Genomic DNA, 25226 nt, shown 5'->3' on the forward strand with positions numbered 1-25226 from the left:
TTCTCTGGCCTAGAAATACACGATTGAATAAGCAGAAATTTAAATTTTTGGCGCGTTTCAAATGAGACTTTAAACAAAATATTTTTACAATATTCGCTTAAATTTAAATTTTTCATAATTACAATCTCTTATTCCAGCAAGTTTTTCGAAGAAAAAGATAAAAAAAAAATAGATTATTCTAATTAATCACAATTGTATAATTTATATTTAATAACAATTGTTTACGAATTTTTTCTCTGGCCAAGAAATACACAATTGAATAAGCAGAAATTTAAATTTTTGACGCGTTTCAAATGAGACTTTAAACAAAATATTTTTACAATATTCGCTTAAATTTAAATTTTTCATTCAATTGCAATCTCTTATTCCAGCAAATTTTTCGAAGAAAAAGATAAAAAAAAAGATAGATTATTCTAATTAATCGCGATATTCACAATTGTATAATTTATATTTAATAACAATTGTTTATGAATTTTTTCTCTGGCCAAGAAATACACGATTGAATAAGCAGAAATTTAAATTTTTGGCGCGTTTCAAATGAGACTTTAAACAAAATATTTTTACAATATTCGCTTAAATTTAAATTTTTCATTCAATTGCAATCTCTAAAAAAAAAAAAGATAGATTATTCTAATTAATCACAATTGTATAATTTATACTTAATAACAATTGTTTATGAATTTTTTCTCTGGCCAAGAAATACACGGTTGAATAAGCGTGCTCGATTATCGTTCATAACGATGCAAATCACGATTATATTATTTATGAATAATGACACGGTTAATAGTTAACAACACGGACACGGCTCCCGGTATTTTCTTTTCGTTTCAATCAATTACCGACAGCAGACGGGGGAAAAAAAAAGAAGAAGAAAAAAGGAAAAAAAGGAAAGGAAAAAAAAAAGAAGAAAAAATACAAAACCTGTTGCCACTGTTAATGACTTCATGATTGTTATCATGCAAAGTCCGTGCGAGCCGATCATTTAAATCGATACTATTTATCCGTTTTGTATATATATATGTGTGTGTATATATATATATGTATACCGTGTATCTCTCGTGTTTCGAACACCCTTCATTTTTCACGGATAATGGATCCTGATTTTTACGTTTCGTCTCCTCCTTTCACCACATTCAATATAGAAATAAAGAAATGATACATTTTTAAAAATCTCTTTCCTAAAATTTTCCAATTTACGTATATAACGATTTGGTAATTTTATTTTTATGAAAATAAAAATAATTCGTTCGTTTTTTAAATTAAAATTGAAAATTTCTATTTTTCGTTCAACCATGTTATCTCTCTCTCTGTCTCTCTTTTAGGAAAATGTTTATATAGTTTCCCAAGTATTTACACTCGCGCAACTAGTCGATAATGATATAAAATAATTAATTGAAATTCTTCTCGAATCATTGCGCGAGCCTCGATTCGATTCCAATTCTTACCCTGCTCTTGGAATAGAATGTAATACAGATACGAATAAAAAGTATCTTTAAATATATTTATACATATTTTTTTTCATCGCGATTCTTTCTCCCTCGAAATTATTTTCGAAACTAGAATCTGTGAAATTGTTAAAACTCGCGATGGTCGGTATTGCACGAGAAATGTTGTGCAATTTGCTTGTTGATTTTCTTCAACAAGCTTTGTAACGATGCAATTTCAACAACGGTGTTGATATTCCTACCGGTTAGAAGCGGAAATGTGGTTTATTAATAATTTGATAATATTATTTCACCATAAACGATCCACCGCGGATGCAATTAAATTGTATTGTTGTTCCATCATCGCGGCAGCTAACAGCGTACATTTCGAGAGAATTTTTGGAACGGAGCATGGCAATTTTGGAAAAGCTGTGCAACCTGTTCCCCGTTTCCACGTAATTATTCGAGCATTACCGTTCCCGGAGATAATTATTACCGGTCGTGTTTTATATATTTTACGCACGTTAATGACGATGATGATTCATCGAGGTCGAGCCAGCCTCGATTTTCGAACCACTTGTTGGTTCGTCGAATTTCCCCAATATGGAATATCCAACTGTTCCGGTTCGAAAATTGTTCGAAATCGATTTAATTATATATATATATATATATATATATATATATATATATATATATATATATATATATATATGCGAATATCGATAAAAGAATTTCGTTTCCTTTCAATTCCCTCCTTTTTGTTCGTATAGATAAAAATTATTTAAAAAGAGATTATATATATTACGATAAATGTTTATTATTTATCGAATAATAATTCGATATATCATTATTCCCGTAGTCTTAAACTTTTTAAACCGATTATTCTATAAAATTTTCTCCCTCTTGCGAATAAAATTCAAAAGATTGGATTGGACCAATTATCGAGATAAAAATGGCGATTGAATATCGATCAGAAGGAAAGCAGAAACGATTTTCCGAATGTATCGCGTAGAACGTGAAAAAAAAAAAAACGAACAACGAGTTTCGATAAACGATCGCTCCATTTTTTATCCGAGCAAATTTCACCTGGAAACGTGGACTACAATGCCGGCTGCCATTAATTGCGCCGCTTTCTATCGGTCGTCTGTTTTTATTTTTCCCCTCCCCTCCCCTCCCCTCCCCACGCCGCCGAACATACTCGTGTCTCGAAATGTGAACGACTCGATTCAAATCGATTTCTTCGGCCAGGGGAAAAAAAATGGCACGAAAAATTGTGGACGAGTATCGTAAAACGATTTTTATACACCTCGATTTTTCTCTATTAAATCGATCTGTATTAAAAATACGATAATTGTTGCTCGGGAAAAATAACGAAATATATACATCTATCGATGTACGTATACATATATATACACATATATATCAATTTTTAATATCTTTATACCGTTCACTTTTCGATCACGATACTAGTATTCACTTTTTCTATCATAGAAAGATATCGAACGAATAAATATCGGATTATTTATAACGAAATCATGTTCACATTTCGATCGTCGAATGTATTTGATTCGAAATCCAACCGTGGAGCAACCGTGTAACGACAAAGTAAAGAGAAAGAAGAAAAATTATGTATTTACGGAGAGTTAATTACCTAATCTTTCCAGCAGCTCATGCATTACCAGTTTCTCACTATTTTCACCGATTCACTAATTAACGAAACGAAAACAAACCGTTAACACCATTTTATTAAACTTTTGCAAGCACGACACTAACCTGTCTCACCACTGCTTCGTATACTACGCGTCTAAACATAATTATTACGATATCTGCGCAGATGTCTCTGCGATCGAATTTGTGCATCCACTGTGTGGCGCTTACATTCAAATCCAAATTTAACGAGACGAGTACTCTTATCATGTTGAAATAACCATCAACTCTTAAATCCTATCGCGTTGCGACTTAACAATTGATAAAAATTAACGAATTATTCAATTCAAATTTATTTGCACGATTTATTATTATTAATCAAATTTATACAATTTCGTGGAATAATAAATCGATTAATAAATTGTACGAAAAAATCCAATCTAATCTTCTCCATTCCATCGAAAATTAAATTCATTCAATACGACCCTTTTATCATTCGTGTTAAACGTGATTTACTCCACGAAGCAACACAATTCAAATATCCGTTCTCTGATTCTTCTCTCTCTCGAAAAAAAAAGAAAAGAAAAAAGAAAAAAGAAAAATTGATGGAAGAAGAATGGTAGGAGGTATCGCGACACTCAGTCTGTTTTCCCCGTTTTCCTCATTCCGCTCGTTTTCTCCACGGGACCACGGGTTACGCGGCGCGATACGTGGCGGGAATTTCGAATGCGGGGAACGTCGGTCATGCCCTTGGTGAGATTAATCGCCGCTGGACTGCGGTCAAGTTGGCTTGCAGCCCGCTCAGCTAGAAGAGGAAGAGGCCGAGAATTGACGGGACGGACGGCCAATAAGAATGACAGATCGTTCTCTTCCCCGATGACGTATCGGGGAAAAGCGCTACCAACTTTCCCACTCCCGGGCTGCTATAAATCGCTTTCTAAATCATGATATCGCGCATCCTTTCGCGACCAGATGTATAAATAACGGACCATTATTTATAAACGAGTATCCAGATTTTTCTTCCTTTTTCTTCTTATAAAGACTCATTGTATCATTGTATAAATCAAGCTTGCTTGCCGCACACACACGAACGGAAAGGAAATGCAAACGATGGACGATTATTGAAGAAGGAACGAGTTGCGTAAGAAGATTTCTTTTTAAAAAAAAGGAAGGGATGGATCGTACGTTATATGGATGGGATAGGATATCGTCGGGGCAGGTTTGCATTTTCTAACACAGTAGCTTAAGTTTAGCGACAACAAACGATCAATAAAGTCTCCGCGCTTTAGGAGCACGCTTCGCGCCTATCGCCTACGAAACGAGCATCGCGCGGCGGATATTCTTCGCACGTCTCGAGATACTCGGGACGAGGGCTGCGCCGGGGAATGCAAACTGGCTGCAATTTAAGAGGCGAGGGAAACTCCGGCAGAGACGAGAGAGAGCGCACGAAAATTCGTCGTCCAAATTCGTCTGCCAAAATCGATCCTCGCTCTCTGCGTCTATTTTATCTTTCGTCCAAACTTCCCCCCCTCCCTCCCTCAATCGAGGAACAATTCGAAGAGGGATCGTCTCTATGAAAAAAAAAAAAACGTCGTTAAGGAAAATTGGAAATCGTTCGTTGAAAAATTTTCACCGCTCAGCGAACGAAAGATCGATCGATCTTGCAGTTTTACGAGGGAAAATTTCTTAAGAATTTTTCGCGGAATTCAAATAACGAATAATAATAATAATAATAATAAAATATTTACCTCTCGATTAAAAAAAAAACAAAAAAAAAATATGCTTAAAATTTCATATTTTTCAATAACTAATTAACCTTTTATTAATACAGGGAAGAGTGGCCGTGTTTATAGTATAGTATCCGCTATAAATTTCATATTTTACGTAGTATAATACCACGCATAACGTAATTATTAAAATTTATTGCCTATAAAGAGCTAGAAGTTCTCCGAGTTTAGTATGTGACGTCAGTAGTACAAGAAATATTGACAATAAAGAAATAATTATTCCCCTAAGTCCCCCTCCCGGTCTCCAATTTTTCTTTATCGTATCCCTTTTATCGTACTACCGGGAAAAAAAGCCGAGGGAAACCAAAAATCCAGAGACCGAACGAACCCGGATATACATTCGCTACAAGGCACAATGAACAATGGCAAATGTGTATCCGAATAATCGACTCGTTATCGATAAAGAAAAAAAATTCTCGAACCGAAGAAAATACTTAAACGCAATATCTTTAACCGAGAGTTGAAATCGAACAATTTCTTTTCCGCCATTCTGCATGCGAGAAAAGGAAACAAAAATCGATCCTCTCACACATGTTTCCAGAACCAACAATCTTTCTCGAACGTGTTTCCAGAATTCCCCTGCTGTTCAAAATAGTGTTCAACCGCTCCCTTCTTCGACATCGGCCAAGACGAACGCGTGACAACGAGGGCGCGGCCTCGAATTAATTCATCATTCGAGGCAAACGAAGCGAGGGTAGGACTGGAAAAGCTATGTAATAACGTCGTGAGACGTTGTAATAACGCGTTGAAAATCGCTTCTCTCCGATTCGTTTGACGCTACGATACGAGAGAAAGAAAGAAGCGATCGAGATCGGCGGAAATCGGGTATCGTCGCGTTGGACGAGTCGAGGACAGCCTCTTTCGTCGCGTGAAACGTTTTGTAATTTCTTCTTTTAAAGAATCTTTTGCCGATTGGATTGATCGAATAAATCATTCTTCTTTTCTTTTTTCGTTCATTTACGATTCGTCAGGAAATTATTAAATAAAATAATTTTTTAATTTGGAGGAATGATTTAAATTGCGCCTCTGAGTTTCGTTGAATTGTTGTTTTATTATGAATTGGATCGAAGATTCTTTTCTACGAATTTCACTCGCTTCTTTAAAGGGGAAGAATATATAAATGTGAGTTTCGTCTGTTGTCTAGTCTAGTCATCGCGGTTTATCACAGTTTTTTTTAAGGTATTTTTAGAATTATTACGGATAACGAGTGAAAATGACTTCGTAATGAAGTCATTGATAATAATAATTGCGTCGCACTCGAAATACACTTATCGTCTAATTGCCGCCATTTGCAAATCACTTAATTAAAAATTACGATTACCATAGTACTTGAAGAATTTGAAAAATTGGCACGTGTTGCCGATTCCGGACCTTGGCCAGAATTTTTCAGATTTCAACTTTTCCTTCTTTCTTTTCACACTTTACTATTTTTACTTTATCCAAGAATTTCCAATTTCTCACTGAAACGATCGTTCAATCCTCTCACAACGTTATCCATTTTTTCCTCTGAAGCACACATCACGAATAGTAACAATTTCCCCTTTCATTTTCACAAAAATCCTTCATCATCAATTTCTCCAAAATGTCTTCCCAAAAAACCATAATTTTGTAAACCTTCCTCGTTCACTTCACGATTCCTTTCAAATTATTCTACTTCCCTTCCGCTTTCGATTCGCCACCAGGTGGCCGAAATCCAGAGAGGAAAATGCACGCTGTGTCTGGTTTCTCTTGGACGATATTCGGCTTCTCGAAAGCGTTTCTCGAATCCCGCCAATGATCGACCACCGCCTCCATCCAATTCTAGGTTTTACGGTGTTATTCTTAGGCCGGTTTCCAAGTTGCAGGAGTAGCTGTTAATCATCCCGTTGAACCAGAACCACGGGCATAACGCCGCGTGACCCGCGATTCCTATCAGCCATCCGGATTAATTCACAGTTTCTCCAACCGAGAATTTATGGGGATGGTCGATGCTTAATTCCTCGCGGCACGGTTCCGTTGACAGCTACTTCTCTCTTTCTCTTTTCTTCCTTTCTTATCTACGCTAATGGATCTTGAACAGTCGACGAGTCTTCCTTTTTTTTCCTTCTTCTTCCTTCTTCCTTCGATCTCAGCCGAACGATCTCTTTCGAAAACTCGATACTGTTTCTTATTGAGTTTCCATTGCAATTTTTTTCTTTAATTTTAATATTTCGCCGATTATTTATAATTAAGGGATTTTTTTTTGAATTTTCTTAAATTTGAAACTGACAAAGAATATGTTAATCCTGTTGTTAAATTATTTTCAGTTATTATTATTATTATTATTATTTCAATTGCGTTGGGGAAATTGGGAGATTTCTTTTTTCCTTCTTCTTCTTTACAAGAAATTACGAATGTAGAGTGTATTTCTTTGATAGGGAGCAGTACAATGCGCCAGTCGGTTAACAACATGGCCGACATTACGGCAAAGAAACGCGCCAAGAATTCTTTCCACTCCTCGCCTTCTGTGTCCCTGCTTTCTGTTCGACAACGGAGGAACAGGGGAAAAAATCGTGGAACGACAACCAGCAGCTTTCTAAACTGTCTCCCGTGCAACGTGATATCACAATTATAATCAATAATCCATAGATCCACCATCAAAGCTATCACAACTCACATTCTTGAAAAAAATGAAAAACAGAATTCTCTAAAATTCTTCTCAAAATTAATCTGAAATTAATTATCAAATCATCGAAGAATCTCGAAAATTCTCTAAAACTTTATCTCACTTTTCTTTTCTTAGATCCTCTTAAGAAATTACATCGTAAATCATCATTGCGCAAAATTGGTTAATCTCACGAAAGAAGAGAGAAAGAGATTGGCATCAATTTCGAGAAAATTTTTTATCAAAGAATACTTTCGATCGAGTCGAAAAAGTTAGCAAGAGTTAAAAGAAACTTTCACTTTGAAAAAGGCTTCCTTTCTTTCTTTTTTTCACGTTATCATAATCTTGCGCGATAATCAAAAGGACTTGAACGAATAATTACGCGGCGTTAATTAGCCACGTTTTTTATCGCGCCGGACAACGTCCAGCCGGGGCTGGAATTTTCGAACAAAAGCGCCACTTTTCCACACTTTTCCCGTCGGCCGCGTTGCGTAAGGGAGACGCGGAAACCGAGCGCGCTTCCGGTCTCTCAGGATGGCACCGCGCCAGGACACTACCGGTGCCCAGACACCAGAGATCTTTGTCTCGGAGGTTGCGGAGTATTAAATTAGATTTTCTTTCCTCGGACGATTATCAAGATCAAGACACGAGGTTTCCAATTTCTGATTGCGTACACCAACGAATGAGACATTTTGCGAGAAGAAAATTCTGAGGTTGAATAGTTTGTAACCGAGACATTGACGAGGGATGTGTAAAGGATTCGACTCTTCGTTTTGCGGAAGAGAAGAGAAGTAAGGAGTAATTTTTTTAAAATTTAAAAATCGAGCTACGCTATAAATTTGGGTAATTTCGACACAGGGCAGCTTGAGCTTCCATTTTGTATTCAGCTGACACCTGATACTATGTCCTGGAGAAAAAAAGAAGGAAAGGGGAGGGAATGGAAAAGTCGAGGTTAGGTTAATTTTTATTACACTTGTCGCGCTGTAATTGTCGCGTAATAATTAATTTTCTCAGAAGATAAAGTAATTACGAATACTGTAATTTCTAACCAAAATTTAAGAAATTTTTCGTACGTCTATGAATTTTAACCCGCCTCGTCGAGTTTCCGCTTCAATTTCGTTTCAATTCCTCGAGGAGCGAGCTTGTTAATCAGATTCCCTTCGATCCTTTTGTTTCTTGGACGATTCGAGAAAATAATTCTTCGTCAACCAGGATCCTAATTTCACGAATACCTTTTCCATTTATCGATATCACAAAAAAAGAGATCCTCAACTTGCTGTTGAAGACAAAATATTACACGAACCTTCAAATTCGAGTCGAAAATTTAATCCACGAAATCTCTCCAAGAAGAACTAAGCTTAACTTAATATTTCCACTGTACACGTTTTCATCATCGCTTTCATTATCGCGCACCCTATAAATTATTCTTCTTACACTGCAAGAATATATACATATATACTCGTACATTTCTCTATCTCTATCCATAAATTATTCACCGAGTAAGAACATAACCGTCAACCGTTTATGCCATTCCCATCCCGAGCCACTTCGTTCCCGCTCGTTTTAATTCATCCTTCATCGATTCGAAGCCGTAAGAAACCGCTTACAAACCAATTTTCGTCCGCCGAACAAATCATCTTTCCCTCCCGTTTCACTTAAAACCGCAAACTGCCGGCCATCGAAAACCGGCAACGCCTGCCTCGATTCCCTCCAACCGAGGTTTCATCGAACCGTTTGAAACGTGATTAACATCCGCGTGGCGAGCGTCCAAAACTTCTCGAGATCGGCGAAAATCATTTGCAATCGGTTGTCGAGAACGATGGACAAACCTCCTCCAAAATTGGGGCGCGAATTCCGCGCCGAAATCGCGGCGGCGCGCAACAAGTCGATCGTTGGACAAACTGGATCCAATTTTAATTAAATGCCGGCCGATTTTTCCGCGGCGGATATCGGTATTTCGATGAAACGAATCGTAGAGCGCGGCCATGCGATTTTCTTCGGATTTTAGAACACGTGTCGCGATTCTTCGAGGAGATTTTTAAAAATTTGAGAGATAGCTTTTCTTTTCCTTAGCGTTGTAAGAGAAAAGTTCTTTCAAAGTTACAGATCTACTCTTGGAGAATTTCTAATCACTCTTCATACTCAAATTTTGAGTCTGAATGGAAAGTTTGTAAAAAGTTTCGTGGATTTTTCTGGAAGAATGGAAAATTCTCCGAAAGTCTCCAATGAAGATAAAGATTAATTCCTTTTCTCATTGATGAGGAACTGTTGGTACAAAAATTTATCCAATTGGAGTAATACGTTCGAAGAATTTCTAATCACTCTTCATACTCAAATTTCGAGTCTGAATGGAAAATTTGTAAAAAGTTTCGTGGATTTTTCTGGAAGAATTCTCCGAAAGTCCAATGAAGATAAAGATTAATTCTTTTTCTCACTGATGAGGAACTGTTGGTACAAAAATTTATCCAATTGGAGTAACACGTTCGAAGAAATTCTTTGGATCCAATTTCAAGTTTGACCAAACTTGTTTACCGAATTCGAGAATCTACCATTTTTCTCTGCTACTCAAATAATCTCGATCCAAATTCTCGAGCAGATTGGATCTGTTGTGTCTCTGTTCGTGACGTTTATCAGATTCGCTTATCGAACGAACAAGTCGTGACAAGTGCGAAAGATCGTCGGATGAACGAAGTTCGTTTCAAAAGTAACTACTTTTTCCTCTGGAAAACGATCAAATGGAAGAACCGCGTCAAACATTCTCACGGATTAATTAAAACCTTTCTTACGGATCTCTAGATCAAGATAAAACTTACTCCTTACTCGAGCGCTCACGGATTTCGATCTAGATTTTTATCTAGCTTCCATTCTTTCCATCGAAAGATGTTACTACTTAACACCCTTCCCTATCTTCTCCCCTGAACCTGAACACAAAAACAAATATCTTCAATCTCTCTAAATAGATATACAATGGTAAAGAGAAATAACCATTCAGCAAAATGGAAAAAATCTCCTTCCAAAAGGAGTCGCAAGAGATACTCTCCCTCTCTCTCTCTCGCCATCCTGAAACCACCACCATCAGCATAAAACCGTCACCAAGAACGCTTCTCTCCTCTGGGCGGGAGAGGAGAGGAGAGAGAGACGCGGACGCAAAGGTTATCGCTCACCTGGCGGCGTGATGCCGTGGGGGTTGAGATGCGGATGATGATGGGTGCCGCTGAGGATCCCCTTGCCCTGGAGGTGGTGGGCCGTCGGGCCGGGCGAGCTGGTCGCCGGCAGATGGGCCGCCGGATTGTAGAATCCGGCCGCCGCCAGGGCGGCAGCGCTGAAGTAGCTTGCCGCGGCGACCGCCGAGGACGGATGGGACAATTCCCTCTGGCTCGGCAGCGGGGGCGGCGTTTCCGGCGCGGCGGCCGGACTGCCCGGGCCGCCGGGCGGCGGCGACGCGCTCCCCTGCGAGGACGAGCCGCCCAGTATCGGGGGGTGAGTGGTCGCGGCGGTGAGCAAGGAGGAGACGCTGAAGTCGGTGGGGCGCGGGGCGGCGGGCGCGGGCAGGTGGCCGGCGCCGGTTATGTGGCCGTTGGGGTTGGCCGGCGGCGTGGCGGCGATCGAGGTGGCTGCGAAGGCCGAGTGTTGGTTGAGAGCCGTCGCTGACGCGGGGTACGCCATCCCAGGCCCCCCCGCCTCGGCCCTCGGCCCCGTGTTCGCACCCTCGACCACGTTAGCCTCCAATTCTCGTCTGCGCCGCTCGCCCACGTCTATGTCCTTCAACGAGGAGTCCACCTCCTCCTCGGCCACCTCCTCGATCCGTGATCGCTGCTGCAGCGCGGAGGGTTGCGGAGTGCTGGCGCAGTGGGTACCCCTGCACGCTGTGTCTTGTTCGAATCTCATCGAGACGGGCGGGTGTGCCGAGTCGCGCGAGATTCTCCTCTTCGAGTGCTTCCCAGAGAAACCGAGAGAGGCTTTTCCCTTTCCTCCTCCTTTCCTTCCCTATTTTCCTCTTTCCCTTTCCTCTTCACTGCCTCTTCTTCTTCTTCTTCTTTTTCTTCTCTTCTCTCTCTTAGTTCGAGGTACGACAACTTGGATTTCACACGCACAACGACACGATACACATTACGGGGGGGATCGAATTTTAGACGTTGCGGTTGCCTTTTTCCCCTTTCTTTTTCTTCTTCTTTCTTCTTGTTCTTGTTCTTCTTCTTTTTCGATGCACGAGGGATGTTTTGTTTGTTCGTAGGATTCGATTACCGTTGTATGATCTCAGTGAACGCCGATGTTACCAGCGCGATTTCGAGCGATTCGACAGTCTCGGCCGTCGCTCGGATCTTTCTCGGGCATACTCGCGAGTTTTCCAACGAATTTCCAACGTGCCACGTTCAGGAGCGTAGGCCTCGATCCACGCCGCCTTCTCGTCGCTCCCCCTGCGATCTCCCCTCGAAGTCCGTCGCGAGACGTCCGCTCGACATCGTACGTCCTTCCTCCTCCTCGACCTCCTCGAGAATACCTCCTCACCTTGGAACCCTCGGAAACAATATCCCCTGTCGTTGGATTTATTTATTTTTCCTTTTCTCGCGAGAAGAGAGACGAGAGTTTTTCCTCACGAAGCACAGACAGAGCACTCTTCCTCCTATCCACGAGGAAAGACGAGTGTAAGAATGAACTCGCAGAGAGACGGCGGTGGCGCTTGGACAGAGTCACACCGAATCGCCGAAAACACCGATCGATCGAACAAAACCACCACCTCGAGGATTTTATATATTCTTCTTGCTTTTCACTGTTCACTTCATCATTCACTTCTTCCTGTTTCGAACACCGACAAATGTCCCGACTTTTTAACCCGTGCGGTTAAATAAGCGAGCGCACACCTCACCACTGTATGTATTTCGTATATATTTCGAACGCGTGTACTTACTCGAGGGACGCGAGGCGAATCCGAAACGTTCGCGCGACACCGACACGCGACCGAGACAGTGGCGGAAAAGAAGAAAAATACTCTCTCTCTTTTTCGCCCTCCTCGGATATATATATATATATATATTATTATACACGCGTGTATCGTATGTACTTCGTTCGCGCCTGTTGTTCCTGTCGACCGTTGCGAGGCGGAGAGGAAAGCGAGAGAGAAGATTCCGGGTCCGCGCGGAATCCGTCCGACGGGCGGACGATACACACGGGCCGAGGACGAGGACAGTTTGGACCGGTGGCCGGTCTCGATCGTAGCGCGAAACGCGAAAGGCGAGAGGAGTCGAAAAACGACCGAGAGAGAGGAGGCGCTCTCCGGACGACACTGTGTAACGCTGTGTGCTGTGCGCGCTAGCCGCCTCGGCCGGGGCTGGAGAGCGGACGAAAGGTGTTACTTGGGTGGCGCCGCGATGGTCACTGAGCAGCGCTAGGATTGACACCTCCTCTGGGGGCTCACCCCCACACCTCCCGCGGAGGTGTTGGTGTGCTAAAGTCCTCGTCCGGATTCAGGGCGTGTGTACGCGCGCGTCTACGTGTAGAGACGGGACGGAGCAGCAGCGACGGCGGCGGGGAGAGGAGGAGGAGACGGGGGGCGAGGGGGAGAGGAGGGCGCGGCGGCGGGAGGGGGAGGGGGAGGCCGCGTGTGTGTGCGTGTACGTACAGAGCGGAGCGGAGTGTGCCTGCGCCGCTGCGAACGGACGCGGGAGGCGTGAATGCTGGAGGGCAGCGACGCGAAGACTGAGACGGTGCAGGGGCTCCTCCTCCCTTCCCCTTCGACCGTTCGGCCGTGGAGCCGTGGTGGGGGAAACCTGCCTTGACAACCTAGCGGGCGACCGCGGTGCACCACCGCGTCGAACAAGAACGAGACTAGCCGAGCGGCCGGGAGAAGGACGAGGAGGGGTAGTGCTGTCTACTCCGACTCCCCACCACAGCGGGCAGCGGGCGATAATGAGCGCTCGTAGTTCGGATTGGCGTTCCGGCGCCAATCCGAGCGGCGTTGCTCTCGACGCCTTTTCCGACGTTCTCCTTCTCTCTCTCTTTCTGTCTATCACTCTCTCTCGCGCGCTCACTCTCTCTTTCTCTCTCTTGGCTGAATTCTGTGTCTCCGTCCTCGTTACCCCCTCCCCGACGACGAGAGTTCTGCACGACTCTCCGGATGTTCTTCCCTCGTCTCACTTTCTCTTTCTCTTTCTTTCTCTCTCTCTCTCTCCCTCGGCCGTCTGTCCCCTCTCCCCACCCCAGCGCGAATTTAAGGGTGTTAACCGCGAATACGCCCATTAACACCACCCTCCCCGCTGCATACGGGTTGTTCGCGAGGTTGTCGGGTAGGGGAGGGGAGAGGGGGGGGGGAGGGGGTGATCGACGTTGCTCGAAACTTCGCTGTCGACAACGCAGCCGATTGACACGTTGCTTGGATTTTCACGGGCTTTGCCGCGGATCGGGCGATAAAATCATGCAGCTTTTCAGGAACGGGGGGAACCGCGCTCTGTGACGAGATGTTTTTCATAGAGAGTATTTGCAAGGTGCCGAGTGTTTTTTTTTTTCTTTTTTTTTTTCCTTTTCAGGGAGAAGCTCTCGCCGATTTCTCCGTTTCCAAATTCTCGATCCGTGGAAATCGATCGACGTGTTTACTCGTCCTTCGACAATATTTCTCTCTGCGAAAGCGAAAGATCGAACAAAAATTACGTTCCTATCATCGTGTTCCTCGAACGAGTCAACAACTCGGGCGCATCTTACCGCGTGCCGACCGATCTATCTATCAAAACCTTCCTAAAATTAGTACACGGTACGTCTGAATCTATTCGTAAATCAACGATGCCACTCGTCCCAACGATGTCTCCAATTTTAGTCCCCGTCGTTCCGAGCCAGGTCAAGAGGGATTTCACGTAGGTAGCGAGAACTGATCCATACTCAACACCGGCTAGCCTCGACGGTCGGTTTCCTCCATTAGCCCGCGAAACGGCACTTCATCAGTCATAATTCAAGCCGATTGGCCGTGTCAAGAGCCGTCCGAGTTTTCCGCGGAAAGTCGAGTGAGAAATTTTCGCGAGCTGTGCCAAAATTCGCGCTAGCCAGCGTCACGAGCATCACCCCGTCCACCCCCTTCCCCTCCCCTCCCAGCCCCGTCGTCCCTCGTGCGGATCGTTCGAATCGACCTGCGCCCTGAGAGTCCCGAGAATCGTCAACGGAGGAGAAACCATTGGCCCCGCCCACCGAATCCCCACTCCGGCCGCGCCATCCCCACCACTCGCGGTCACGTGACCGGTCCCCCCACCACCCGGTCAGTCTCACGCGTCCCTTCGGCACCTTCCTCAGCCGCGGCTCGGTTCCGCCCCCCCACCTCCGCCGCGTAAAACCACTCTCGGTTTTTCGCCCCGGTCTCCGTGTGGCCCCCTCGTCCTTCGCGCCGTCGAGTGTTAGCGAGACGCCCAGCACGTCACAGTGTTGCCAAATCCGCGAGAGCTTTTCCACCGACACACCGTGATTTCCAGAAACACTTTGGTGCCGCAGAACGCGCATTTCGCTCGGAAATCGGGAACCCCGCGAAACGAGATCTCGCGTTGGACGGCGTCGCGTTTTACGAAGCAACGTTTACCGATCGAGTTCTTGGAATATCGGTCCGATCGGTCGATAAGGAAGATGGAATTTTTTTTTCCTTTTTTTTTTTTTGGATCGTGACATTTTTGAGGGAAAATTGGATTTCAGGACATCCTTTTCGGAGATTAAACTTTGGGTTTCTTGAGTTTTTCGATCGTTTGACGAGGGAATGGACCGTTTTTCGGGAGGGGGAGAAGGATGATGCTCCGGTGACTCGATTTTCCGCTTCGAGGAAATCCTTCTCTTTGTGAAGTAGTTCGATCGATAACGGAAATTGAATTTTTTCCCCCAAACTGTACGATATTTTAATCGAATATCTCCTAAGATCTTTTTTAACAAGATTCTCTTCGTTTTCGAAAAATCATTTCGCAACAAGTTTCGCTCATCGCGAGCCAATCCATATTGTCTTAATTGATCGATTCGAATCAACGTAATAACAGGAATCTAGAATCTTTGCTCGTCTCGACGTTACGTAAAATGATTCAACGACCGAGTTCACGTCGTTTTCGAAGTGATTTCACTTCGAAACGAAAATTCGACCGCATTGAAAACCGTTCACGCGCGTTCCTGAATTGCATGGCTAGTGTAAATAGAGTCCACACACACCGCGATCGATTTCGTTGGTTTTCGACGAGCGAAGGCGTTACTATTCGATCCCTTCCCCCTCAAAATTTCCAAAATTTTCCCCTTGCTAGATGGAACGCAGAGATGAACAGAAAAATTATATCGCGATTTTTATCTCGCGAGAAATTTTGCTTGGAAATTAGAGAGAAAAGAAATTATTAATTCCCTCCTTTCATTTCCCGTAATTCAATTCCGTCGTCAATTTTACGTCCCCTCCTTGAAACGCGGGGAAAAAACATATGTACGGAAAAATATTCTCTCCCACTATTATCACAAATTGCCGCGAATCGTACGCATTGTCAGCTGTCGAGTGATCCCGACCGAGTCGGGGAAACGAAGAATCGAGTTAGCTCGAGAAAGCTATTCAACCTGCTCGTAACGTAAAAATATATCTATCTATCTCGTTTCACCCGTCTAAACATTTTTTCAATAAAACGACTTTTTCTTCGGCCATCGAGATCCGCTTTTAACAAAGTCGATCCTTTCACCACTATTTTATATATATAACCTATTTTAATATATGCCATTTCACGGGCAGAAACGACGAGAAACGTTTCACTCCGGATAATTGGTTTCTTACTTGGATCGCGGAGGAAAGTGATTCCGAAAGGAAAAGTAACGGGAAAAGAAGTTTGCCCAGCAAAGAAGCGCGCGGGTTACGCGCGATACACAAAGCCCTCCTCGCGCCGATCGATACTGCTTAACATCGGTTTCGACGGTTTCAAGACGCGGCGAGCATCGAACAGTTGCAAAGTTCGCCGCGGGAGCAGCAACAAGCTGCACGGAACGCCGGCTTAAGCCCCGTACGCACTTGCGCGTGATTCCTTCGTCGAGAATATTGCAGAGATTCGAGATAATAAAATAAGTTGCGACGATTAACATTCAGATTTCATACGAGAAGAATATATTCGAGATTGAAGAGGATCGTATCATTCACAAGCGTGGTCGCGGCTTAATTCTCGTTCCATGGTATTCATTAAGCTTCTTCCGAGGAGGAATCTCGAAAGGAAATGGTACAGTTGGTTAGTAAAGTAGTATATCTTTTCTCAAGCGTGGACAGGGCTTTAGCCGTTACAAGTTTCGCTATCGGGGTTTAACAGCTCTATTCGCGCCGACGTGATTTCTAACCGATATTAACGACTATATCCAAACACTTTCGTGCAGCATTCTTTTTTCAGATGTATCTCTTTGTCCGACTCACGGTCGTAAAGCCTCGAGGTCAATGCGTACTTAAGCAACTGGGATTAATGACTCATCAATCAATAACTACAGAACAGAGTTTTTATCGCGACCGATCCAGAAGGAATTTCTCCTCCGAAATTTCTTTTCTTTCTCCCCTCCTTTCCCAGTAATCAACTGGAACACCTGTCGAGGAACAAAGGGAAACGATACGATCGATACGATTACCGATATCGACGAAAAATCGCGAAACACGGTTGCTGTTCGCGTCAACCGTATGTGTCATCCACCCTCTTATTCCTTTTCCATCGTAGCGCGTCACGCGGGCTTCCCAGAATCGACAACGGCTCTCTATTCTCATCAGGAAGATCCAAGGGAACGCGGCACCGATCGATGGACCGCGCGAAGAGAGAGAGAAAGACCGGTCACTGCGCGAGGATCGTCCGACCGATTCGGCGTTCGTAGGAACGAGAACGAGGAACGAAATGCAGCAACGGAACGCGCGCGTCCGTCGGGCTGGGGCAAGAGCAAACCTCGCGTCCTGGAAGGAGCCACGGTGTTGTTGGAGAGAGAAGGAGAGAAAGAGAGAGAGAGGGAGAGAGATCCAGCCTCGAGGAGGAAAGCGCTTAAAGATAGGGGGAAAGGAAGAGAAAAAAAAAAAGAAAAGAAAAGAAAAAAAAACGAAGGAACAGGGATAAGAGGACAAAGAGCATGCACACGAGGGGGGGGAAGGGAAGCTGAGCGAGGGGGAAGGGGGAGAGGTGGTCATAATCGCGCAGACCGCGTCATAATCCGCGACGAAAAACATTTGACGAGCGCGCCTGGCTGGTAAACGGGCAACGCGACGGGGCGTGGCACGAACTGGCACCGCCCACCGGGAACAGCCGCCCCTACCGCGGCGTGGTGGGGGGTTCCATCCAGCGCTGCGGAACGCGCTGAATCGCCGGAACCGAGGGGTGGGGGGGGTCCGCGAGACGAGGACGGAGACTGGCGCGGCATTTGTCTCGCGACCACGATCCGAGCAGGACGGAGAGACACGGCCGCCGCCGCTTCCTGCCTTTTCTTTCACGCGCTTTTTTTTACACCGCACACACACGTACGCGTATAATACGTCGCGAGACGCGTACCCGCGGGCCACGCCACCGGGAATGAACACCTACGGCGGCCAGTGTATCGATGTTCGAACGCGATCGACACTCGCCGCTCCTCGATTTCGCCGGTTTTCTCTCCTTTTCATCCCCGCCTGTCGTTCGATCATTATTAGTTATCTTATTTCACTCTCTCGAATCGTTCGAGCGTTTTCTCGCTCCCGCACTTTTTCCTCTCCCAAATAAAAAATTTCACTATGCGTTACATATGTTTCGTTAAAATCTTAATACAACGAATTTTGTCGAGCGCTTTTTCAAAGAATTATCGATTTCTAGAGAACCACTAAAGAATCGATAACTCTATTTCTCGTTTTCAAACTTACCTCCACTCGTACACTCATCCACATTTCCTCAACAATTACTCCTCTTCTCTTCGAAAGATCGAACCGTCCGGGATCTCTATCTCGTCCATATATCGATCTCCCTCATCTGATTTCCCCGACCATCGATCATCCTCGCGCTGCCGCGAAATCTGGTCTCTCGAGCATCGATAACCGATCTCGCGATATCCGCTCGGGCGCAACAAGAAAATTGACTGTTGGACGCGAAAGGTTGGAGGAGGGGGGATCGGTGATAGAAGATTAAAAGCGGACGCCTTTGAGAGGCGGCGCGGCGGAGCGGGATAAGAGAGATCGGCAACGCCGGCCAGTTCTGGTTTTATTAGGACGCTTAGCCTCGCCGGAGATAGTCCGCGCCAGATATTCCTCCCCGCATTTTCTTCGTATAACACGGCCCTCTAAATAAGGAGTTTCCAAGCAGCGACCGGATCCAACGTGCAACACGGCAACTTAATGCCGCCGGTAATGATCCTTAGGCTTCAACTTAGCCGAGTTCCAGACGCGCCTCGACGAACACGGCTGATAAATTGAATCGATCCTGTTATTATTACGGTGTCTTACGGTGATTCGTGGATTTTCGTGGATCAATTAGTCTTCGTCTCAAAGAGGAGTAGAGAGACAAACAACGATGTATAATTGGTGCAGTGCCCGAGGGGGGAGGAAGCGCATGTTTTGAAATTGTTGGAAAGTTTTTTTCTTTAAGGAAGGGGCGAGAGAGAGATAGTTTAGGGGATATGGAAGTGGAATCACGCGTCGATGGTTTATTTTAGCGAGTTATTGTAACGAGCAATATCGCATTACGACAAGACACGTTATCGTGGAGTGCGTGAATACGATTGTACGCGTATATATCAAACCGATTTAATCTATTTCTTAATATACATGTATATCGTAATAAACGATCTTGTACTGTCATTAAACCAGAGTATCTTAATTCCCAGCAGGATGAATGTTCAACGTTTCCAACGAATTATAATTATAATTTTTTTCACAATGAAAATGAAATCGAACGATATCCCTCCTCGAATATCGATCAAGATTCTTCATTTACGAGAAAATGAAATGGAAGAAGAGTCATCTCTTCTATCGCAGAGTTGTTAAATAAATTTCCATGGGAATCTCTCTTTCCAGAAATTCCAAAAATTCGAAGGATTGTTTCTAAAGAAGGATTAAAATATATCGATCGCGAGATCGCGAAATCCAAGTCTTGAAACGAAGAAGGGAGCTCGAGATGCTGGCGAAATGCGCATCGACCAGTCACCAAGCGGATATCGAGCGTTTTGTCGGTCTCGCCGTTACGATAAAAACGAGCCCGCTCTATCATCCCCGTAAATCTCTGTCCGCTGGTGTGCATTTCCTTTCAAAGTGTTTCCTCCGTCGCTCGCCTCGGCTCTCCTCTCCCGGCTTCTTGCTCTCTTTCTCTCCCGCGACTTTATTTATCGCGATCCGAATGTTTTCGCGAAATTTTTCGATTCGCAAGGTGTCGTTTGCGATTCCAAAGAAATTTTCTTTTCTCGAGCGAGAAGAATTTGGAAGGAATATCTCGAATTCTGTTCGATTATTCGCTCGTTTCGATAACTCGAGATCGAGAATGAAATTTTTCATTTGAGGTTGAAAATGATTTACATTCGATTAATTATGTTGATTTGGTTTCCAACAGATTGGCAAATAATTCCACTTGCAACGATCTCTCTTAAGTAATCCTTACGAATGCAAATTGTCATCGAGCTTCCCCTTAATATGTTTATACAACGTTTCTGAGAATAATTCCTTCGTTTACGAAGCTTCGAGTCAATTAATCAACTTATTCGCTAATCTCGAGTTCTACAATTTCACCAATTTTTCTTTGGCAACGACCATAACGAAAATCGTAATCGTAATCGAGTAACAAAAAAGATGTTCTCGATGGAAAAATGCTAGGAGAATCCTAGCTGATCCTCCTCCCCTGCCTGCCAGGGCAGTATTTCTAGAGATGTAACAGCCATAGCGCCGTACGCGCATCCATCGCGCGGCCTATAAATCTCCTCGGCCCATAAACAAAGCTTTTGATGCAAAAGGTCGTTGCAGCATGTGCGTGACGAGGCGGTGCCGAGGCTAGGCTGCGGCTCGCACGCACGCGACGCGAGGGGGTTGGTGGATGGCGGTGGATGGCGAGGGAGCAGAGTCGCCGACGCTGTTGCTGCTCTCTGAATTTAACGTCGGCCCTCCCCTCCCTCCGTCAGGCGGCCTCCCTTTCTCCGTCCTTCCGAGGGATGCTGCAACCCGCCAAGTTGACCAAGTTGGCGGCCCAATCGAAGCGAAACAGCTTCTTTCCAACCGTTTGTGTAAACGTTTCTCTTATTTTCTTTTCTTTTCGGGGGACGAGACGAAACGAAAGGGGTTTGGAAGGGATTTTTGAGATTTTGGATGGCGGAAATTGGGAGAATGAACGAATATGTATATATAGGAGAGAGAGAGTGAGATTGGAATATGATAGATTTTGATTGTGTTCATTTATCTATCTAAAGGTGTCGCGGAAGGGTAATTGGAATGATTCGCATGCACGCGCGCGACGGGTGCGATGAGAAGGCGGTGGCTGGCTGCCGGCAGCCAGGGACGAGTAACTCGTTTTCCACGCGAAACCGTCCACGACAGTAATGGGCGTTGCGTGATGCCCGCGTACGCTTATTCCAACGCACCTCGCTCCTTCCTCTCGTCCCTCGCGCTCCGATAATTTATCCAAGCTTTATTCCTTCCCGAGAATCCAACAAGGAACCTTAACTTTTTCTTAAGAAATAGATAAATGGATATGTATATACTCGCCCCTTTCCTTCCTAAGAATCCAAAAAGGAACCTTCGTTCTTAAGTTTTTAAGAAATAGATAAATGGATATATATACTCACCCCTTTCCTTCGTCCAATAATTTATCCAAACTTTATTCTATTTGAAGAATTGAAAAAGAATTCTTTATTCTCGACTTTCGTCCTTTTCTTAAGAAATAGATATATACTCACCCCTTTCCTTCCTAAGAATCCAAAAAGGAACCTTAATTTTTTCTTAAGAAATAGATAAATGGATGTATATACTCACTCTTTTCCTTCCTAAGAATCCAAAAAGGAACCTTCGTTCTTAACTTTTTCCCTTTTAAGAAATAAATAAATGGATATATATACTCACCCCTTTCCTTCGTCCAATAATTTATCCAAATTTTATTCCTTTCCAAGAATCCAAAAAGGAACTTGTGTTCTTAACTTTTTTAAGAAATAGATAAATGGATATTTATACTCAACTTTTCTTCGTCCAATAATTTATCCAAACTTTATTCTATTTGAAAAATTGAAAAAGAATTCTTTATTCTTCCCTTTCTTAAGAAATAGATAAATGGATATTTATATTCGTCTTTCCTTCGTCCAATAATTTATCCAAATTTTATTCCTTTCCAAGAATTCAAAAAGGAACCTGTGTTCTTAACTTTTTTAAGAAATAGATAAATGGATATTTATACTCGCCTTTCCAATAATTTATCCAAACTTTATTCTGTTTGAAGAATTGAAAAAGAATTCTGTATTCTTGACTTTCGTCCTTTTCTTAAGAAATAGATAAATGGATATATACTCATCTCTTTCCTAAGAATCCAAAAAGAAAACTTCATTCTTAACTTTTTTCCTTTTAAAAAATAAATAAATGGATATATATATACTTACCCCTTCCTTTGATAATTTATTCAAACTTTATTCCTTCAAAAATCCAAAAAGGAACGTTCGTTCTTAACTTTTTCTTAAGAAATAGATAAATGGATATATATACTTATTCCTTCCTAAGAATTCAAAAAGAAAACTTCATTCTTAACTTTTTCCCTTTCTTAAGAAATAGATAAATGGATATATATATTCGTCCCTCGTGCTCCAATAATTTATCCAAACTTTATTCTATATCAAGAATCCAAAAAGAAATCTTTATTCTTAACTTTTTCCCTTTTAAGAAATAGATAAATGGATATATATACTTATCCCTTTCCTTCGTCCAATAATTTATCCAAACTTTATTCTTTCCTAAGAATACAAAAAGAAACTTTCATTCTTAACTTTCTTTCTTTCTTAAGAAATAGATAAATGGATATATATGTATTTGTCCCTCGTGCTCCAATAATTTATCCAAACTTTATTTTTTCCCAAAAATCCAAAAAGAAATCTCTATTCTTCAGTTTTTCTATTTTCCCTATCTTAAGAAATAGATTCACTTCTTTTCTTCATCCTTCATTCTTCAGTAATTTATCCAAACTTTATTCCTTTCCTATCCAAAAAGAAACTTCTATTCTTAACTTTTTCCATTTCTCCTTTTCTTAAAAAATAAATAAATTTATATATTCATTCCTTTCCTTCATCCTTCGCCCTCCAATAATTTATCCAAACTTTATTCCTTCCCAAGAATTCAAAAAGAATCCTCTATTCTCGACTTTTTTCCCTTTCTTAAGAAATAGATAAATGAATATATACATTCATTCTTTTTTTTCATTCTTCACACTCCAGTAATTTATCCAAACTTTATTCCATTTCAGATTCCAAAAAGAAACCTTTATTCTTAATTTTTTCCATTTCTCCTTTTCTTAAAATATGAATAGATTTATATATTCATTCCTTTCCTTCATTCCTCGCACTCCAATAATTTAACCAAACTTTATTCTATTTCAAGACTCCAAAAAGAAACCTTCATTCTTTCTCTTTCTTAAAAAATAGATAAATGAATATATATATTCCTTGCACTCCAATAATTTATTCCATCTCAGATTCCAAAAAGAAACTTAACTTTTTCCATTTTTCCCTTTCTTGAGAAATAAATAGATTTATATAATCATCCCTTTCTTTCATTCCTCATCCTCCAATAATTTATCCAAACTTTGTTCCTTCCCAAGAATCCAAAACGAAACCTCCATTCTCAACTTTTTCCATTTCTCCTTTTTTAAAAAATAGATAAGAAATAAATACATATACTTGTCTTTGGCTCCAATAATTTATAATATAATTGGAATAATAATTTATCCCAGAATCCTCCATTCACGACTTTTTCCATTTCTCCTTTCTTAAAAAACAAACCAGATACACGTACTCGTATTAATCACGTATCAATTTATCCTCGATCCTCTCCTTCCCTCCACCTCTTCCCTATCCCCCTCTGGAACGAGGGGAAGGGAAAAACTCGCGTTAATCACGAGCGCCCCCGGGATCGGATCTCGGCCGCGGTGGCGATTCCCACATTCCCGGAATAGCGTCACGCCGACCGAGAACCGCCGCGTTTCCCTCGCAAGTCGGTTGGATTAACTCGAGGGGGGGGAGGGTTGGTACTCTTCTGTAAGAACTGGAGGTGGCGTCGATTCGATCGATTTGATTTTGCACGCGGCGGATGGGAAAAAGCTCGAGATCCGAGCTCGAGCCCTCTTCATTCGCGACCGTTCGATCAAACGTAAGATTAAAGCAGTCAGTCTCCTCGATTCCTTCAACGATGAAAGGGTGAATTCGTTCGATGACTACTTTCTGAAACGAGCGATGAAAATTTTAATAAGCGCGGTGAAAATATCGCTTTTGATTGAAAGATGTATTCTTATTTCGAAATGTTCTATTTTAAGTTGCACATTGATTTTGTATATAATTTTAAAGTGCATTCTTAAAGTGTTGAAAATATAATGGACAAGAAATAAATTCCAAATCGTTTGAATAAACTCTATGGAAATTTTCCTTCGATGATTTTCGATCCTTTTCTTTTTCCATCAATTATATCCAAAGAACTTGAAGCTTGAGGCTATCAAAGGAGAGGAGTTGCAAGAATTTTATTCGATAAGAAATAAATATAAATATAAGAATAAAGATAAGAAATAAATATAAGAAATAACGAAACTTGTTTCTTTGTTTCAGCTAAGATACGCTCATTTGAATTTAATTAGAAGAATTGTCTTTCTGATCTAACATGTATACTTTCTTTCTAAATTCAAAATTTCGAGGGATGGAACGTGGAGCAAAGAGAAGAGAACTGGCTCTATATGGAGTATGGTAGTTTTAAACGATAGCAACAACGGGAATCTGATCGACGGATAACGAGGCGAAAGTGGTAACGCCTAATTGTTCAACGATTCTCGTAAAGGAACACCCCTCGACCGCGATATCTACAATTATCCTCCAACTACCACGGTCTTGATATGCGTGCAGAACCTGCTCGATTGTATTTCTAGGAGGCACCGTTTACCCACCCCTAATTCAATTATCCCTTACCCATCCAGCGGGGGATATCGCATTAGAATTCGAATATCGTCGATTCGAATCGATCGTTGCTCGCCAATTTTCCTTTCCTCCATCTTTTTCCAGAGGAGGAGATTAAAAAAGGAAATTTCTTTTCTGTTCAGAAGAATAAGAATAATTAAAAAATTTCAAGTCGATTCGATCAAATCCCTCCACGATGATTTTCGATCCTTTTCTTTTTCCATCAATTATATCCAAAATACAACACTTGAGGCCGATATCGCATTAGAATTCGAATCGTTGTTTGTCAATTTTCTTTTTCTCCATGTTTTTCCAGAGGCGGAGATTAAAAAGGGAAATTTCTTTTCTGTTCAGAAGAATAACCTTAGAAAATTTTAAATCGCTTCGATCAAATTTTTCCACGATGATTTTCGATCTCTTTCCTTTTTTTCCATTTCAATTATATCCAAAGTACAACAGGCCATCGACGATATCGCATTAGAATTCGAATTATTGCTCGTCAATTTTCCTTTCCTCCATCTTTTTCCAGACGCGGAAATTAAAAAGGGAAATTTCTTTTCTGTTCAGAAGAATAACCTTAGAAAATTTCAAATCGCTTCGATCAAATTCCTCCACGATGATTTTCGATCCTTTCCTTTTTTTCCATTTCAATTATATCCAAAGTATAAC

The 25226-nt window shown here is 42.3% G+C and overlaps 1 protein-coding gene across 3 annotated transcripts in view; it reads right to left on the reverse strand.

Annotated features, from left to right (window-relative positions):
• LOC726842 (optomotor-blind protein) overlaps positions 1-13186 on the reverse strand; it is a 113200-nt gene extending 100014 nt beyond the window's left edge. The window contains exon 1 of one of the 3 annotated variants that reach the window (XM_026441623.1): positions 10646-13186. In XM_026441623.1, the coding sequence (XP_026297408.1) occupies positions 10646-11369 (724 nt within the window). In that variant the 5' untranslated portion in view covers positions 11370-13186. The remainder of the gene's footprint in view (positions 1-10645) is intronic. The other 2 variants (XM_026441621.1, XM_026441622.1) reach the window with 2 other exon arrangements.
• Between the last annotated feature and the right edge of the window lie 12040 nt (positions 13187-25226).

This window comes from Apis mellifera, linkage group LG7, assembly GCF_003254395.2.
Source record: "Apis mellifera strain DH4 linkage group LG7, Amel_HAv3.1, whole genome shotgun sequence".
NCBI classification, from domain to species: domain Eukaryota; kingdom Metazoa; phylum Arthropoda; class Insecta; order Hymenoptera; family Apidae; genus Apis; species Apis mellifera.